At 42.0% G+C, this 20,099-nt stretch overlaps 1 protein-coding gene across 1 annotated transcript in view; it reads right to left on the bottom strand.

Annotated features, from left to right (window-relative positions):
* Window positions 1-2,788: 2,788 nt before the first annotated feature.
* Window positions 2,789-20,099, bottom strand: part of wipi2 (WD repeat domain, phosphoinositide interacting 2) — a 31,076-nt gene continuing 13,765 nt past the window's right edge. Inside the window, exons 6-12 of the mRNA XM_078417627.1 lie at window positions 17,095-17,187; window positions 15,223-15,293; window positions 14,586-14,693; window positions 13,558-13,722; window positions 12,018-12,125; window positions 7,056-7,186; window positions 2,789-6,670 (exon numbers count right to left, since the gene is read on the bottom strand). Of these exons, the coding sequence (XP_078273753.1) occupies window positions 6,552-6,670; window positions 7,056-7,186; window positions 12,018-12,125; window positions 13,558-13,722; window positions 14,586-14,693; window positions 15,223-15,293; window positions 17,095-17,187 (795 nt within the window). The 3' untranslated portion in view covers window positions 2,789-6,551. The remainder of the gene's footprint in view (window positions 6,671-7,055; window positions 7,187-12,017; window positions 12,126-13,557; window positions 13,723-14,585; window positions 14,694-15,222; window positions 15,294-17,094; window positions 17,188-20,099) is intronic.

The following is a 20,099-nucleotide window of genomic DNA, read 5'->3' as shown; positions in this document are numbered from 1 at the left end:
CAAAAAGAAATTAAGTGGGTCAGGCAAGCAGCATCTGTGGAGGGTGCGCGTGTGTCTTTAAATTTAAGGAATATTAAGTTAGAAATATCAAATTCTAGAGGGTGTAGCTTAAAGGTGAGAGGGGCAACATTTAAAGATGTGCAGGGCAAGATTTTTTTTTAAAAACACAGTTGATGGCAAGTGCCTGGAATGTTCTGCCAGGAGTGGTGGTGGAGACAGATACAATTAAAGAGACTTGGAAATGCAGAGAATGGAAGGGTATGCATTATGTGCAGGCAGGCAAGAGTTGGTCTTGGCATGTTCGGCACAGATACTGTGGGCTGAAGGGCCTGTTCCGTACTGTTCTATGTAATTTCTTCACCAGTGTTTAAGGCAAATGATTACTGGCACCGATACAGTACAAGAGTCCACACTAGCCATAAACCACCAATCTGCACTTGGCCCATTCTATTTCCCCCACACTTCCACCAACTTATCTGCACCTTACTCTATTAGCTACACAACCATGTGTCTGTCTAACTGTATTTATCTAACTGCTTCCCCCCTCCCCAGCACCCCCAATCCCTGCTGGAAATATTCCCAAAGATCAACAGAATTGTGATGGCACCAGTTTTAATTCTCATTATTTCCCCTCTCCCACCTTAACAGTTAAAATAAAAACATTCTCAATTTGTCTTTGTCATCTAATTAAAACCAGTGATATTTATATCATTTGAACGGAGATATCACATGAACCAGCTGGATAACTATTGATGTCAAATTCACTCAATTTAAAGGCAATAAACATGATCATTTCTCGCTAGTCCAACTTGATGTCATCACCAGTGCAACTTTCTTATTAGTTTCAACAGTTTTTTGGCACAGCAATCACATCTACCGTCAGGTGGCTAAATCAGATGACTTACCCGCGATGTGAGGTCCCACACTCAGAGAATCCGAGACTTGCTTCTGATAATTTAATTACCTATTGGGTCTGATCCAGCTATCAGCAGGCTGCACAATTGAGCTCTATTTCACTCCAGTTCACTGATGACATAAACAGAACGCTGCTAGCGATGAATCATTTAAAACCCGCATGGGTCATCTTGCCTGGGGATTAAAAACCACACCAAGCATGATAACACTCAGACCTTTCTATATTGCTGAATTATAGTCTGAATTAGAAAGGGTCTTGACCCAAAACGTCACCCATTCCTTCTCTCCAGAGATGCTGCCTGTCCCGCTGAGTTACTCCAGCATTTTGTATCTATGCTGAATTATATAGTCTGTTGAAACAATTTTGTTTCATTTTTTTTTTAACCAAGATGAATGATTCACAATTTACTCGATATGCCATTAACATTTCCATTTACTTAAAACATAAAGTGGACAAACTCAGCGGGTCAGGCATCTCTGGAAGACCTAGCTAAGTGATGTTTCGGGTTGGGTCCCTTCTTCGGAATGATCTATCTATCTTTCTACATATTCCTACATATCTTCCTGAGATGCTGCCTGACCTACTGAGTTCCTCCAGCACTGTGTTTTGCTCAAGATTCCAGCATCTACATCCTCCTTTCTACATCGTCCCACTTACCTAATCCATTTGTATCTCTCTACAGACTCGATGTCCTCCTCACAACTTACCTTCCCAATTTTGGCCACAATACACTTGGTCATTTTATCTTCGTGATAGAATAGAATTACGAAAGTAAAGAGCCTGCTGCCTATCTCATATCCAGTTTGCCAATTATAAATATGCCCTTTATTATGAAATGACCCAATAATTTATTTTGGCTGGACAAACCTCTTCCCATGCTAGTGTATAACCTCCAAAACAATGAGTTCCTGCTCACACAATGCGATAGATAATGATTTCACTTTAACAAAATGCTCTTGCGTAATCACATGCAAGACTGATCACCAAAGCATAACCATGCAAAGTGGCCAAAGAAAAGCAATACAATGTTTGATAAAGGGAGTCTGTCAAAATCGTTGATTCAGACTGAACTTGTACAAGGGTCTCAAAATTTCCCATTTGTCTAAATCAGTCCATTAATTGGGGCACATTAAACAGAGTCCATGGGAAACTTTTTCCGACTAATCAATACCTAAAGCTTCTGCAACAAACACAAATAAAAGAAACTTATAATTTACGCAAGACAGCATCAACACGTTATTCTTACCACATACTGACAGTGCTGGATGAATAGTCTTGGACTTCCATTCATAAGCCCTTTCGGGAACCCCCGCTGCCAGTTCCTGCTTGAGTTTTACTTTTCCTTACCTACAGAGGTAAGTAAGCTGTCAGCCATTACCATTCCTTACTTGTATCCCTGAATGTTTAGTAGAGATACAGTGCAGGCCCAGCTCTACGCCAACCAGCGATCCCCGTACACTAACACTATCCTACACACTGGTGACGATTTTCGATTTTTACCAAAGCCAAATTAACCTACAAACCTGTATGTATTTGGGATGTGGGAGGAATTCGGAACACCCGGGGAAAACCCACACAGGTCACAGGAAGAACGTACAAACTCCGGAAAGACAGCACCCGTAGTCAGGATCGAACCCGGGTCTCTAGCGTTGTAAGGCAACTCTAACGCTGTGTCACCGCGCCGGCGTCAATGTATAAACGCCATTTGGCTAATCGATACAGCAAAAGGCGATAACTGACTAATCAATAGAGCAGCATTTAATCCAGGCCTTGCTTGCCATTCACCTTACAAGCGTTAAATCACTTTGCAACATCCCATGGTCAGAAATGGGGACCCATTTTAATTTTTCACATGTGAAACTTTGAACAGGAACTTTCTTGGTCTACATTGTAGTCTTTGCAGCAAGCTAATACAATCAATTGTTCTGCATCCACTGAACTCAGCTGTGGCCAAACACATCAGTATCAAATGGGAGAAGTTCATTCGCAACAGAAACTGCTGCAAATACTCAGCAGGTCAGGCAACATCTATGGAGAGAAGAACAGGTTGATTTGAAGACTTTACATCAGAACTGATGGAGAATTTCTTGGAAGTTTGTTGATCGATGCCTTCAACTGCAGGATAGATGGTGCATTTATTCATTGATCGGTAGCAGCTCACACAACCAGTTTGTGCGATGATCAGCTTCACAATCATGTTCAGTGTTGTACTCACTACAACCTTGCATCCGATTTTGGAGAAGTAGCTCAAAAAGGTAGGAAAGCAGAAGTGGATAAAATTTAGCACTTTTTGTTAATTGGTTTTTAATAATTTTCTATTGATACATTTCTTCATTACAGATCCTTCAGTGCTAAAATGTGCAAATTCATTGTCTTCACATTGCAAAATGTAACATTTCAATTTATGACTTCAAATGTTACTAAATTATTTTTTAAAGTAATTAAAAACTGATGTCATAACTTTAAATGCAGGGTCAGGTAACAAGAAAATCAGAAACAGAGAAGGCCTCTTTCACAGGAGACAGAACTGTCTGCAGCTTATATTCCTATTTTATTCAACATCCAATGTACCAAAAGTTAAACACCTCCTCTGCATCTCATAAGAAGTTTTGTCTTCACAATTAGAAAGCAAATACTTCAGCACAAACATTTTTGCTGTATGAAGAGATGGCTGAATCGGTACTAAAATATGTTTCGCTGGATAACAATGTCTGGAAGAATTAATGTCAAAAGAATATTATAACTCTGGATTCATGCTTATAGGTAGCAAAATACTTGGATATACAATAAACTATAGATGTCAGTGTCCAAAAAAATGATTGAAATATACAAAACATTACCTTTCCATACATAATTTACATACACATTACCTTTTTGTACATCATTTCGCTTACAATATACAAACTCTAAACATCACAGCAAGTGGTGGAACACCACATCACAACTTGATTGCAAACAGAATTTGCAAGTTCTGTCATTCTGTCTTTTTTTTAAACCAACAAGCTGCCTCTCCTCTCTTTTCTGCACCGTCACACAGCCCCCCTGGCCCCTCTACTCAACTATAGTCAACAGGGCAACCAATTGGCCATCTTTAGTATTCTCCTTATGTCACCTCTAGGAATTGAATTTTTAAAAGTGTTTTTCTTTTAAATACTTATCATAAACAACCGGACAATTGAGTTATCATTTTCCTTGACTTCACCATCCAACTGAATTACTGGAATATGACTATTAGATAATCTAGTTCCATCAAACAGGAGCCATTTCTAGTCTCAGCACCTCAGCTTTATGCATCTCATACATCAACTCTGGGAAATGAAGTTCTGCAGTATGTCGTTCTTTCAAATAAAAATATCCAATCTTAATTTCACGGAGAAAAATAAACACTGCCGATACGCACAGAAAGTCCAATAGATGCATCATCACAACTCGATTCGACTTGCCCTGAAAGTCGACTTGATTTGAATTGCTGCACAGTTCCATGAAAGGGTTACAAGCATTTAACTACTTTCATGAAAGTAATGGTTCTCAGCCTCCTCCAGAAGAAAGTTTCAATGCCCCATACTTCTTGCCAGAAGAAAAAAAAAACACATTGTGGTGATTACAACTGCTGTGTTGGCAATCTTTCTACGCATTGCTCCAGTCTTTAAAACAAAATCATCAATAAAAGTGGAGCATTTCAGCAACAAACATCAAGACAGTGGAATATTTTATCACCAATCACATTTTTGTACAAGCCTTATTACAATATCAGTAAAATGCCATGCAAAGCACCTTCTAGGGCGTTTGTATTACAGTGACTACCAGGTAGAATAATTAAGAACACTGGGTTAATTGTGGAAAGGTGCACACTTCTACAAAGCATGATCATAGAAGCAAATTTAAAGAAAAACATTGGCCGAAGAGACGCAGTATAATAACCTTTTTCTCCTCAATGACTTTGTCATTTAAATGTATATTATTCTCTGCTTCAGAAGTACTGTGACTTGCATAACCTCCAGATCTGCAGTGTAACCAGAGTAGTGGTGAGCCTTCTCCACACCCTCCAGAGATGAACAAGGAAAACCTGGTGCAAATGCCACACTTTGAGTAGCTTATGATGGTATCAATCCAGATCATGATAGACACTGAAGAATAACAGCAGATTCAATGTTGCAATGTTCCTCTCTATCTCAAATAGATGTTTTGACCTGATCCAGTTACATTCTACAGACGAAAAGGTCTCTCCCATGTATCTTAATAGCCAAATTTCAGCAGATGGCTGTAAACTCTTGATCTTTGCAATTCTAGAAAGTTTATATTGCAAGGTGTTGAATGATTTTATTATAACATCATTCAAAGAAAGACACTCAAGTTTCAATTTGTCTTTTCATAAGTCATAATAGGACCTTCTGGTCATAGGCCATTTGGCCCATCAAGTCTACTCCACCATTCAATCATGGCTAATCTACCTTTCCCTCTCAACCCCATTCTCATGCCTTCTCCCCAAAACCTTTAGTTATTTTCAAGTCGTAAGATGAAGCAATCCAAGTTCCCTTCTACCTATCACATGTTTATAAGTTGTAATTGAAATGCGCTCTGTGACAGCAATTATCAAAATAAAAAGAAATCTTTGTTGCAAGAATTCCACTTACTAAGGGAATTTCTAAAACAATTTGCTAGGCTTCGGATGGCCGAAGTTTGGCCATTGGGACAAGAAATACAAACTCAGAAAACATCAGAATACCAAATCTTTCTAGACTCACCGAGACTCAAAGTAGCAACCCCTCCCCAGCTGACCAAATTCACACTGTACATTGGAGAAAGTCAAGAGTCCAAGAGGAATAATGTCCGAGATAATCACTTCTCTGGAAAAGAATCTGTCATAATCACAAGATTCAGAAACACATGGGATACCATCTTTTATTTTCAGATTAACTTACAAATATCCACTCAATATTTAAACCCTTTGGATTAAGATGAGATTCATTCTTAGTGTCACATTTAATGAACTGTCTCTTTTTGGAGCAAGTGTTAAAAGTAAAATTTATAGTTGTTCCCTCAAAGGAATGAAATTCGAAGGACCACACTTTCACACCAGAGAGCTGATTTAAGTGAATGGACAAAACCTCACAGGATATTTCAGGTGCAGGAGGCTGGAAGCGATTTCTTTTGTTTTGTAATGGGATGGGATTGCTATCTTACAGCTTTGGAAACCTGTGCCCATGAATGGAGGAATAAAAAGTGTCCTTAAACCTTTTAGTTCGGGTGAAGCTAGTGGGAGGTCACTGAGAAAACAACCAGTCTGGCAAGATTAAAGTGGCTCCTAAATTCTCGAAACTTGGCACAAGTAAACATGCAAAGCTAGAAGGCTCCAAGGCTGCATGAGGCGGCAATTGTTGGCCAAATGAGGGGGGGGGGGGGGCAAAAAAAACATGTTTACTCAAATTCTTTACAGGAATTAAAGCCACTGGGGGAGAAACAATATATTTTGAGTTCAATATTATTGAATTAAACTACAGCTACAATCTTTCCATTTTTAAAAATGTTCCATCCATATTTTTCTTCACTTTCTGTCCAGCAATGGTAAGTCTGCAGCAGCATCACAATTCAGTCTATTGCAAGTGTTCTTTGCACACATGTGCCAGCTCACAAGTCACTCGCTCTTCAGAATCAGGGGAGGCGTCTCATTGTCCTCATCCAACCGCAGATTGTCAATATTCAAATCATCATCTGGATCAATACCGCCCACTGCTCCTTGGTCCTCTGGATAGGCTGCATCAAACAGATAACATCAAAGTATAAGTCGCAGTCATTCCAGCAACATGTGTCTGTTGGCATCAAATATGAAGAAAGTCCGCCAAAACACCCAACTTTTACTTAACTGTAACAAGTCCAAGTTATCACCCAACCAAAGTTTTACCTGATACGCTATAATGCACATCATCGAATACTGGAAGAGTTACCAGATCAGATTTTAAGTTTGTGGGGGGGAGGGGGGGGGGGCTTACAAAGTTCTATTTGATACACTTAAATGCACATCATTCAATATTGGATGTGTTACCAGATCAGATTTTTTGGGTGCTGATGAATCTTAGTGAAAACTTAATGAAGGAAAATGTAGCATATCTGACTGGATGCATCGCCTGCCGTTGCTCACCGTGCCGTGTTGGTGATGACGTAGTATAACTAACTTTGGCAGCAGGTGAACTGTACGTCTGAGACACTAACGGACGGTCATGTGGTGAAGGCTCCAGAATCTCATTGGCCGACTCTACACTACCATCCAACCTGTGAAGAGAAACAGAGAAATCAATATATATATTTTTTTAAAGAGGCCAATGTGAAAATCACTCCCTTCAATTTCTTTAATATCACCTCCCAAAACTATAACCAGCGCCATCTAACCTGAACAATACTGTCTGGAGTATCTCTTCAAGTTGCACCATTCTGACCTACTTTTACGCTCAATTCCCATTTATATTTTTTGTACTGATTTAGAATGATCAGCCATGATCACATTGAATGGCGGTGCTGGCTCGAAGGGCCGGATGGCCTACTCCTGCACCTATTGTCTATTGTCTTCTTTTTCCAGTCATGGATACGCCACTTAAATTGTATTTCACACATCTCACACCTATATATTCAGCGGTAGTTCCTAAACTCCAGAGATGCTGCCTGTCCCGCTGAGGTACTCCAGCTTTTTGTGTCTATCTTCGGCCTAGAAATTGTTGGTGTGAGCCGTTTAGTACATAAGATCTACTCAAACCGATTAACCTTAACATTTACAGCTGAAATTGCATCTGCTGTGAAACTGGCCCAGCCATACGCTGCACAATTTATACAGGCACGATTGATGCGTAGTGGCATCAGTGGAGCACCAAACAATGTTACAGGTCATGCACTGTCAGATTACAACACATGATGCTGACAAAAGAATTGTCTTCACAACTTAAGTGGAAGGTTTAAGTTGAGGACCTGCAGTCTTCATAGAATAGTCACAGTAGGTAGCGGCACGGTAGCGCAGCGGTAGAGCTGCTGCTTTACAGCGAATGCAGCGCCGGAGACTCAGGTTCGATCCTGACTACGGGTGCTGTACTGTAAGGAGTTTGTACGTTCTCCCCGTGACCTGCGTGGGTTTTCTCCGAGATCTTCGGTTTCCTCCCACACTCCAAAGACGTACAGGTATGTAGGTTAATTGGCTGGGTAAATGTAAAAATTGTCCCTAGTGGGTGTAGGATAGTGTTAATGTACGGGGATCACTGGGCGGCGCGGACTTGGAGGGCCGAAAAGGCCTGTTTCCGGCTGTATATATATGATGATATGATACATCTAAAACATCAATGCACTTCTATCTATCTAAAGGGACATTGCATACGGTAGGGCACTTGGATGGCCAAAACCAACATTCCCAGGTTCTTCAGGTGTAGGAACTGCAGATGCTGGTTTACACCGAAGATAGACACAAAATGCTGGAGTAACTCAGCAGGTCAGGCAGCACCTCCGGAGAAAAAGAACAAGTGACATTTCGGGTCAGAACGAAGAAAGGCTGAAGACGGGGTCTGACCCAAAATGTCACCTGTTCCTTTTTCCCCAGAGATGCTGCCTGACCTGCTGAGTTACTCCAGCATTTTGTGTTGATTCTCAGGCTCTTTATATTGATTCCAAATAGATGATGCCCCAGGGCATATACCAGTGGCACCCCTCTTGTTAATGATCACCTACTTGAAATTGACCTATTCATGCTGATTCTCTGTTTTGTGTTTGCCAATGCCCTATGCATGCCAATGAATTATCCTCAATCCCACATGCTCTTAGGTTGTGCAATATTCTTATCGACTGTAGAGAAATCCCACTACTCTACATTTGCAGATCCTGCTTTATCCATTCTGTAATCTACATCCTCAAAGAACTCCAGCAAATTTGTCAAACACAATTTCCCTTTTAAAGTAATGACTCTGAGTCTGCTTGTCTTCAGATGTTCCACTTGTCCGATTGGCTCCTTGATAAATGATTCCAGCTATTTTCCCCAATGACAGATATCAGGCTAACCTTCCAGTTTCCCACTTTGTCTCTCTCCCACGAATAGCAGCATTATCCTTGCAGCTTTCCAATGCTCTGATAGCTTCTCCACAATCAAATGAATGTTGACAGATTTCAACCAACATGTCCACCATCCCTGCAGCCATTTCCTTTGCACCAGATCCCAGGCATTTGACCTGGATACGTGTCCACCTTTATCCTATTTGTTTGGTCAGTAGTTTTCCTCCAGTGATAAAAATAGTTTTAAGCTCCTTCCTCCCTCTAGTTTCTTGATTATTTATTGAGATGCTTTTATAGTTTTAGTAATTACAGCGTGGAAACAGACCCTTTGGCTCACCAAGTTCATGCTGTCCAACAATCACCCTGTACACTAGTTCTCTCCTACAGTCTGGGGACAATTTAGAGAAGGCAATGAACCTACAAATCCACAAGTCTTTGGAACATGGGAGGAAACTGGAGCACCCAGAGTAAGCCCATACAGTCACAAGGAAAACGTACAAACTCCGTACAGACAGCACCCGTTGTAAGAATTGAACCCAGGTCTCTGACACTGTGAGGCAGCAACTCTACCGCTGCACCACTGTGCCGTCCACTGTCTTTGCCTGATCAAAAATAATTATTTAACAATCTTTTCCATTTCCCATTACCAACTCCCATTCTCTTTTAACAGACCAATGTTACTTTCGTTACCGTTTTCTCCTTTATATAGTTCTAGAAGCTCGGTCTGATTTTGTATTATTTGATGGTTTATCCTCCTGTTCTTTATTTTCCCACTTTTTTTTGTCATCTTTTGCTGGTTTAGAAATATTTCTCAATTCTTTGGCCTACCACTAATCTTTACAATGCATGGTAGCATTTCTGGAGAATTGCCGTTATTTCCTGAGACTTGGAGTCATTAGTTATAATCCTGGTGCAGTAAAATTTATCTTAAAGTGAATTATACCATTGCAATTGACAAAACGGCGGACAATTTCTAACATGGGCCACCCAAGGACAGAATGGAAAACCTAATCACTAAATGATGCCAGAAATAAGGTAATTATTCAATGTTATCGCAAATTAACAAAGTGAAGCCAATGACTTTACAAAACAAACCATGACTCCCTTTTGTGGGCTAGCGATTTGTTTCTCAAAAATGTTTCTTCAATCTCATTGCCAATCTAGAATTTTTTTTAACTAATAATTTACTTTAAATGCAGAATGTTGATGAATATATAGGCAGTACATTGCGAAGCTTAGTTCTGCTGAACAATGAATGGTAGCCACTACATGTTTGGAGTTCAGAGACTGTAGTTATGCCAAGGAAGATGCTTAAAGTCTTTAACAGCAAGAGAGTGGGGAAAATGTTATTTTCACTGGATTTGATGTCCAGTTGCATCATTTCTCAATTCTGTAAATTTTGATCTAGAAAATCAATGCTTAGAAATTGGATCACATAGTCCGAACCACGCAACTGAATTTCAATCAATGAAAAATTAATGGTGTGGAAAATGGGGATTTATTGTCTGTGATTTTCTCTCGGGGTCAGTTATACCTTTGCACTGGGCATGTGAATCATTCAGGCAATTTTCAATCATACGTTTGACCTGTGGCCCAACTGAAAGGAAGCATGCAGGTACAGCAGGCAGTGAAGAAAGCCAATGGAATGTTGGCCTTCATAACAAGAGTCTCAGGGCCGGGACTTACCATCTCGGAGGTTTCGGCCATGGGCCTGCAGTATAGGAGCAAAGAGGTCCTTCTGCAATTGTACAGGGCACTAGTGAGACCGCACCTGGAGTACTGTGTGCAGCTTTGGTCTCCAAATTTGAGGACGGATATTCTTGCTATTGAGGGCGTGCAGCGTAGGTTTACTAGGTTAATTCCCGAAATGGCGGGACTGTCATATGTGGAAAGACTGGAGCGACTAGGCTTGTATACACTGGAATTTAGACGGCTGAGAGGAGATCTTATCGAAACGTTTAAGATTATTAAGGGGTTGGACACGTTAGAGGCAGGAAACATGTTCCCAATGTTGGGGGAGTCCATTACAAGGGTCACAGTTTAAGAATAAGGTGTAGGCCATTTAGAACTGAGATGAGGAAAAACTTTTTCAGTCAGAGAGTTGTGAATCTGTGGAATTCTCTGCCTCAGAAGGCAGTGGAGGCCAATTCTCTGAATGCATTCAAGAGAGAGCTATATAGAGCTCTTAAGGATAGCGGAGTCAGGGGGTTTGGGGAGAAGGCAGGAAGGGGGTACTGATTGAGAATGATCAGCCATGATCACATTGAATGGCGGTGCTGGCTCAAAGGGCCCAATGGCCTCTTCCTGCACCTATTGTCTATTGGCCCCCAGCAGAAACAAGCGCCCCAAACACTTGTAATTACCACTGCAGCAATTGAAGGGTGCCTCCCTGTATCAATGCCCACCTGTGGAGTCCACTTCTCACATGCTGTCATCTGTGGTCCCTATTAGTCAATACCTTGTCCATAATCGATGACCACCAATGGAGTCCATTTCTGGCATACTATCACCAGCGGTCCCTTTTGGAGTAAATACCTTGCCCTTGTGGCGGCTCTCTCTTGGGTTCCTCACCACCTCGTCTCAAGAAACCTGTTGATATTTCCACCAAACTCTGGAAATTCTCCCCCAATTACCAAACAACTGTCCAACTCCCAATCATAGCTGCGCTGACCTAATTAGCTATCAATCGCCAAAATCATCTTACTAACCTTTCTTAGCCACCAGATTGCTGATGCACCTTCAATCCCAAACTTTGAGCCTCACTCTCTTATGGCCAACAACCTCCCCAAACCCTTCAGCAACCCAAACCTGCCCGATTTTGTTTGCACGTGATCTGCAATGTAAAGACTCACATGAAGCAAAGGCCATAGACTACACAAAATCTGCTCAATGGCCCATGATTCCTTGACTGCTGAACTGTGAATTGTACACTGGTGGCCATTCCAAAATAAAACATGCGTTAGCCCTTTGCATGTCATCAATAAACCTTAAGGCACTGGATAAATCTTATGGTTTAAACTTCCAAGAAACTGCTTTATGCTTCTCCCTCTGGAGTGAATTTCCAAGGTGCTTTGCTTACTTGTGCTGTTTCATGAGGGTGCATTCGCCTCCTTCTTGTGGGTCCATGTTATACATGTAGAGATAACCATCTGCCGCAGCGACCAGGAGCCGAGGGATCTTCTGAATTCTGCAACGTCAGAACCAAAAGTGCAATTTTATCAGAAGTTACTGTTTATTGTACTTCCCAAGATCATAACATCTTTGAAGAAACAAGGTAATGTAGACGCTAGTTTTTTACAAAAATAAAGACACAAAGTGTTGGTCTTTTTCTCTCTCAACAGGTCAGGCAGAGTCTCTGGTAACATTTCAGGTTGGGAGAAGAGTGCCGACCCTATCCATGTTCTCCAGAGATACTACCTGGTCCGCTGAGTTACACCCAACACTTGGTGACTTAAATAAAAAATCATAATATCTTTTACTGTTCAACATATATTCAAATAAAACGTCTCAATCTTTCATTATAAAAAGCTACACTTTCTTTCTCACATTCTCTTTCCTGGTTTCTCCTATCGCTCCTCATGACTGATTTCTTCTGCGCAGGTTGCTTTTTTTACTCTGGTATTTGCTTTCTTTTTTTCGGTTCTTTACAGCTTCTTCGTGACAATAAACTAAACTGAACTGACCGGCAGGGTGCAGTCCCAACTCTCCAACCTGCCTCATTGCGGACTTTGGACCTTTCTCTGCAATCGTTACACTACAAAGCTCAGAACTATAATCTGTACTCTGTATTTTCCTCTTCACTCCTCCTATCATACCTAAGTTTGACTTGAATGTCTTCATGTGTAATATTATCTAATTCGATAGCATGCAAAATAAAGCTTTTCACTGCACGTCAGTACCTGTGACAATAATAAACTTAAACCACTGGTTTGTGCCTTGATCTCTTTTTTCCTGTTACAAACATTACTTACACCAGGAGTAAAAACTTGTTAAATTGCAATGGTAAAAAATTACAGCTTACTCTCGATCCAATGTATTTTAAAGCTGAAAAGAATATATTGTTTCACCGCCTATTGCTGACTGCGCACTTAAAAAAACCCCAATGTTTGAATGGATTCTTCCACCTCAGGTTTAGTTTCATAGTTCAGAGATACAGCGTGGAAACAGACCCTTTGGCCCACCGAGTCCACGCTGACCAGCGATCCCTTTACACTAGTGTAAGGAAATAACTGCAGATGCTGGTACAAATCGAAGGTATTTATTTCACAAAATGCTGGAGTAACTCAGCAGGTCAGGCAGCATCTCAGGAGAGAAGGAATGGGCGACGTTTCGGGTCGAGACCCTTCTTCAGATTAGCACTATCCCACACACTACGAACAATTTACAATCTTTACCAAAGCCAATTAACCTACAAACCTGTACACCTTTGGAGTGTGGGAGGAAACCAGAGCAACCAGGGAAATCCCATGCGGTCACGGGGAGAAGGTACAAAGTCCCCACAGACAGCACTTCTAGTCAGAATCGAACCAGGGTCTCTTGGACGCTGTAAGACGGCAACTCTACTGCTGCGCTACTCTGCCATCCCAAGTATATTTAGTTTTTACCAACAAGATACTCACGTTGCCAAAGCACATATGTTTCTGTGTCCAGAGAAGGGCAATCTGACTGTTGCAAATGCCCTACCCTGGTTAAACATCTCCGTGACCTGCGACGGTAGGTAGCTGGTGGATGCCATGAGCACCTTCCCGAAGTATCCGGTCCATGTGGTTGGTTCTTCCTGTGGCCTGAAGGAGAAATGAAGACGTGTAAAAACCACAGCAAACTCAACCGTTCTCTTCCACGTCTCTCTTTCAAAGACCAGGATTGACATGCTATGCAAATCTCACAGCTACAAGATTTGCTTCTAAATAAAAACGTATTCTCTTCCCTTTTCTAACTGAGCACTAGGCAAATTGATACTAAAGCCTTTTGAGAGTCAGCAGATGCAAGGTGCACCGGAGTAATGGAATATAACACAGGGCGGGATGTTCTGCATTTTTCTTTACAATCGATGACTAGCTTACTGATTTCTAACAAGGAAGTCCACGGGCACCTTACAGTACAAAGGAATACCCCATGTCACAAATCGAACACACACAGATATGACAGCCATAAACGTAATTAAATTTATTGCCGAAAGCACATGGTGTAAATTAATGCTGGAAAAAGTTTGAAAGCCTTATGAAGAACAGAACACTGCTATTACGATGGTACTTCATGGAGGATCAGCAATTAGGATGCTTATCATCATCATATCATCATATCATATATATACAGCCGGAAACAGGCCTTTTCGGCCCTCCAAGTCCGTGCCGCCCAGTGATCCCCGTACATTAACACTATCCTACACCCACTAGGGACAATTTTTACATTTACCCAGCCAATTAACCTACATACCTGTACGTCTTTGGAGTATGGGAGGAAACCGAAGATCTCGGAGAAAACCCACGCAGGTCACGGGGAGAACGTACAAACTCCTTACAGTGCAGCACCCGTAGTCAGGATCGAACCTGAGTCTCCGGCGCTGCATTCGCTGTAAAGCAGCAACTCTACCGCTGCGCTACCGTGCCAATTTTATCTTTTGACAATTATTTTAGCTTTTACCTACTTTTCTTTTTGTGTCTCCAGTTTGAAGATATGTACCGTCTCTGTGTTACTGGAGGCAGACAGAAACATTCCGTCCATGCTGAATGCTAGTGAACAGATACTCACGCACCTAAATGACAAGAAACAAGATCCACTGAGGAACTGGGCAAAGAAAATGCTTATTCAACTCACCAAAGGCACACACAATTTAAGAAACAAAGACAATACATTAAATACAAGAAACTAATTGCTAAATTACATTTATTACAATAGCAGAGCTTAGTACTTTATTCCATTAGTTAATTCAAAAATCTCTCAGTTTAGTTTAAAGATACAGCGTGGAAACACAGGGTCTTCAGCCCACCGAGCCAATGCCAACCACCCATCACCCATTCACATGAGTGCTATATTCTCCCATTCCCTGCACAATGAGGCCAACATAAGGACCAATTACCTTAGAAACCCGCATGTCTTTGAGTTATGGGAGAAACCAAAACATCCGAAGGAAATCCATGCGGTCACATGGAGAACGTGCAAATTCCAGACTGGCCCAAATGTTGGTTTGGCAAAGACGTGTTTTTAAAGGCATTGTGACAGTTTCCGTTGTATTTTTAAAAAGCAAATACATATGTCAAGATTAACCCTTCCCTTTTGCTTACCTCTTAACACCCCTCCGGAATTCAAAGAGTTTCAGCCCCTCGGGAATGGAGAATACTCGGATTACTGTTCCCTGTGGAATTAAAAGGTGAAAAATTGAATCATGCAAGTCATACTAAGTAATACCGATAGATAAGGAAATGATTACCATTGTGAATAAGGGGGCGTGGCTGCCTTCTGCAGCTGCGGCTCACCGGCAGTCTCTCTGTCTTTTTTTTTGTTTTTGTCTATTGTCATCGTTTAAATGTACATTTTGATTTATTTTTAACTCTGTTTATGTGGGGGGTGGTTGGGGGGGTGGGGGAAACCTTTTTTTCCAATCTCCTCCTCAACGGAGATGCGACCTTTACCGTGTTGTGTCTCCGTTCGCGCTACGGCCTAACACCGTGGAGTCGGCGGCCTCCAGCTGGGATCGACCTTGAAGACTCCAATCTCAGGGCCGGGACTTACCATCTCGGAGGTTTCGGCCATGGGCCCTGCAGACCGCAACATCTGGAGTTCGCAGGTCCCTGGCTGGCGACCGGCTTTCGGGAGCTCCAGCCGTAGCAGCTTCCACCGCCCCGAAGCGCGAGGCTTGATCGACCCGCTCGCAGGCCCTTCATCGCCCTGCGTGGCTCGGCCGCGGCATTTTCCATCGCCCGGTGGGGGCTCAGGACCTTCATCGGCCTGCTCGGCTCGGCCCTGGGACTTTCCATCGCCCGGTGGGGGCTTCAAAAGTCGGGAGCCTCGATCGCCTCGTGGCACCACGGGAGAAGAATGAGGAGGAGATAAGACTTTTCTTTGCCTTCTATCACAGTGAGGGTGTGCCTGGAGCAATCACTGTGATGGCTGTTTGTGTTAAAATTGTAATTGTGTGTCTTGTGTTCTTTATTGTCTACTGCCGGACCCTGACGTGAGAGGACGCTGGCGCTATTTGTTCGCCGCTTCTCCGTCAGGACAGTTCGTCTGTTTGTTTTTATGTCTTGACCGTTTTGTAAAGCGTCTTTGAGCACTTGGAAAAGCGCTATATAAAATAAATGTTTATTATTATTATTATTGTGAGGTATATATAAATGAAGTACAAAATATCAAATGAGGCAAAAAATTCTCTGACAAAGCAGATTTTGTTAATGCTATGAACACAAAGTGCTTGCACCACTGCTTGATGCAGCCATTCACTGCATCCAATCTGTATGCAACCACTTTGGCTGCAACTTTTATGCCTTGAAGAAGCTAGTCAAGGACGATGCACTTTGAGAAGGAGACATACTAACAGGCTGGCCACAACGGCCAATCCCCATACATGACACAATTCCTCATTATCTGATCTTTAGATTTAGAGATACAGCGCGGGAACAGGCCCTTCAGCCCACCGAGTCCGCTCCGCCCAGTGATCCCCGCACACTAACACTATCCTACACACACTAGGGACAATTTTTACATTTACCCAGTCAATTAACCTACATACCTGTACGTCTTTGGAGTGTGGGAGGAAACCGAAGATCTCGGAGAAAACCCACGCAGGTCACGGGGAGAACGTACAAACTCCGTACAGACGGCGCCCGTAGTCAGGATCGAACCTGAGTCTCCGGCGCTGCATTCGCTGTAAGGCAGCAACTTTACCGCTGTGCCACCGTGCCGCCCACCGTTTAGACCAAAGAATCAAGAGACATTTCCAAGTGCTGGCACCACCATGCACCATAATAACTCACATCGCACCCCTGATGTTGTGCGTTTTTCAATTTCAGTGTTCCACGTCATGAAACAGGATTATATGATGTAGGAAGGAACTAAAGATAGACACAAAATGCTGGAGTAACTCAGCGGAACAGGCAGCATCTCTGGATTGAAAGAATGGGTCAAGACCCTTCTTCAGACTGAAGAACATGGCTTACCTTTTCAGAGGCTGTTGCCAGTTTTGAACCACTTGAATCAAATGCCAAAGAAGCAAGGGGACTGTCGTGTGCTGGGATCATATTGGCAGCTCTCTGTAAAATAAAGTGTGGAAAAAAATGTTCCACAAATACATGCCAGTTATTAATCACTAAAAGAATCCATGTTTTTGGGCAGATTATCCAACATACGACAGGTTGAAATGAAATAGAATATTTCAGGAAGGAAGTTAATTATTCAAAACATCAAATAGCTAAAAATCAACCACATAATGCAGATTAAATCAATATCCTGCATTGGCTTGGATCACTAAAGCCTTCAGCTCAATGCCGTTATATTAGATGATCTTGGAATGTGATCTATATTTTTTACATTACATTTATATTAACGATTTAGAGGAGGGAATTAAATGTGACATCTCCAAGTTTGCGGATGACACAAAGCTGGGTGGCAGTGAGAGCTGCGATGAAGATGCTGTGAGGCTGCAGGGTGACTTGGATAGGTTGGGTGAGTGGGCAGATGCGGTATAATGTGGATAAATGGGAGGTTATCCACTTTGTTGGCAAGAACAGGAAGGCAGATTATTATCTGAATGGTGTCAGGTTAGGAAAAGGAGATGCAATGAGACCTGGGTGTCCTTGTACATCAGTCATGCAGGTATAACAGGCACTGAAGAAAGCTAATGGCATACTGACCTTCATTGCAAGAGGATTTGAGTTTAGGAGCAAGGAGGTCCTACTGCAGTTGTACAGGGCTCTGGTGAGACCACACCTGGAGTATTGTGTGCAGTTTTGCTCTCCTAATTTGAGGAAGGACATTATTGCTGTTGAGGGTGTGCAGCGTAGGTTTACCAGGTTATTTCCCGGGATGGTGGGACTGACATATGATGCAAGAATGGGTCAACTGGGCTTGTATTCACTGGAATTTAGAATAATGAGAGGAGATCTTATAGAAACATATAAAATTCTTAAAGGATTGGACAGGCTAGATGCGGGAAAAATGTTCTCGATGTTGGGGAAGTCCAGAACTAGGGGGTCACAGTTTAAGAATAAGGGGTAGGCCATTTAGGACTGAGATGAGGAAAAACTTATTCACACAGAGAGTTGTGAATCTGTGGAATTCTCTGCCACAGAAGGCAGTGGAGACCAATTCACTTGATGTTTTCAAGAGAGAGTTAGATCTAGCTCTCAAGGTTAAAGGAATCAAGGGATATGGGGGGAAAAGCAGGAACGGGGTACTGATTTTGGATGATCAGCCATGATCATAATGAATGGCGGCACTGGCTCGAAGGGCCGAATGGCCTACTCCTGCACCCATTTTTGTTTCTACATGCTTGAAATATTCTGTTACATATTTTTGACAAAAATATGTGACAGAATATTTTAAGTGTGTAGAAACATAGGCAAAAATTTTGACAAAAATATATGGTTTGTACAAGCCAATAGTGATTGAAGGGGATGTTTATTCCAAACACTACCTGATCATCCAAATTCGATGATTGTGTAATTCTAATTGTGTAACTGCACTGAAATTCAACCCTCGTTCATCTCAAATTGCATGTGCACGATAACAGCATGCACCAGATCCCCTTTATAAATAGCATTTGTTGATGTTTTTGTTTTACATTGCAGAACAGACAAGTCGAACAAAGTTTGATAGATATATATATATGACAAAACAATCCCACTATTCCTCTTTAAGTACTCCCAATGATCTAGTCTCCGCAATACTCCAGGATAAAGAATTCCAAAGATTCACCGCTATCTGCAAGACGTAATTCCAATGCATGTGAGAATACTTTGCAAGATGGACAAGGTACGATTAGACAAGATACAGCGTGGAAATAGGCCCTTCGGCGCATCGTGTCCGCGCTGACCACCAATCACCCCGTACACTAGCAATGTCCTACATACCAGGGACAAATAACAATGGACAGAAGCCAATTCACGTACAAAGCAGAATGTATTTGGAATAAATTGCTTAAAGCATTAACCCGGCGGAGTTGGCAAACAATTAATTTCAGGGAGCTTTGGAGGTAACGCTCGCATCAAGATTTACTGTTATCCTATTCTTGTTCCTTGTAACTGTAAATATTTCTCTGGAGCAATAGCACAAGGTCAGTGACAGCTTGACACAATACTTTCACCTACTGAATAAGAGTTTCCCTTAGCAACAATCCTGCAAATCGACAACTGCAGATTTACATTCCAATAAATTAAGAACTCCAGTAGCAGCCACATAAAGCAACCAAATGGGTCAGCACCTGCTATATGACACTTCACCAAAATCACAACTGATGGCCCAAACAAAATGCCCACCCAATAGATTAGAAGTGAGTTAATAATCAACATTTCACACAAAAGGTGGTGGGTGTATGGAACAAGCTGCCAGAGGAGGTAGTTGAGGCGGGGAATATCCCATCGTTTACAAAGTAGTTGATCAGGGACATGGATAGGACAGGTTTGGAGCGACATGGACCAAATGCAGGCAGGTGGGACGAGTGTAGCTGGGACTTACTGGCTGGTGTGGCCAAGTTGTGCCGGAGGGCTTGTTTTCACTGTATCCCTCTATAACTCTGTCCACAACTCTCCACAGCACAGAATTCCATGTTTTCTCAAACCTAAAAAGTCTCCATCTCAAACAGTGGTAACCAACCCCTTAGCCTGAGACCATGCCCATCCTCACTCTCACAGGATCTACCTCTCAAGCCTCCTCACAAACATTTATTTTTCGAGGAACTTGCCTCTTAATTCTCCTAAACTCTGGAGGATACAAGCCCCATAAACCCAACTTTTTCTTACAAATTTAATCCCATTCATCCCAGGAATCAAATGAACGTCTGCTGCACTCTCTAAGGCAAGTACAATCTTGTTTTTAAATAAGACCAAGTCTGTGTGCGATATGCCAGGGAGTTCTCACCAATCCCCAATTGTAACATAACTTCCAAATAGATGTTGCACCCCATTTGCTTTAAACCCAAGATTCTATTTGCCATGCTTTAATTACT

This window comes from Rhinoraja longicauda, chromosome 21 (genome assembly GCF_053455715.1).
Source record: "Rhinoraja longicauda isolate Sanriku21f chromosome 21, sRhiLon1.1, whole genome shotgun sequence".
NCBI classification, from domain to species: domain Eukaryota; kingdom Metazoa; phylum Chordata; class Chondrichthyes; order Rajiformes; family Arhynchobatidae; genus Rhinoraja; species Rhinoraja longicauda.
The sequence above is the reverse complement of the archived record's forward strand: the minus strand, read 5'-3'. Positions and strand labels throughout refer to the sequence as shown.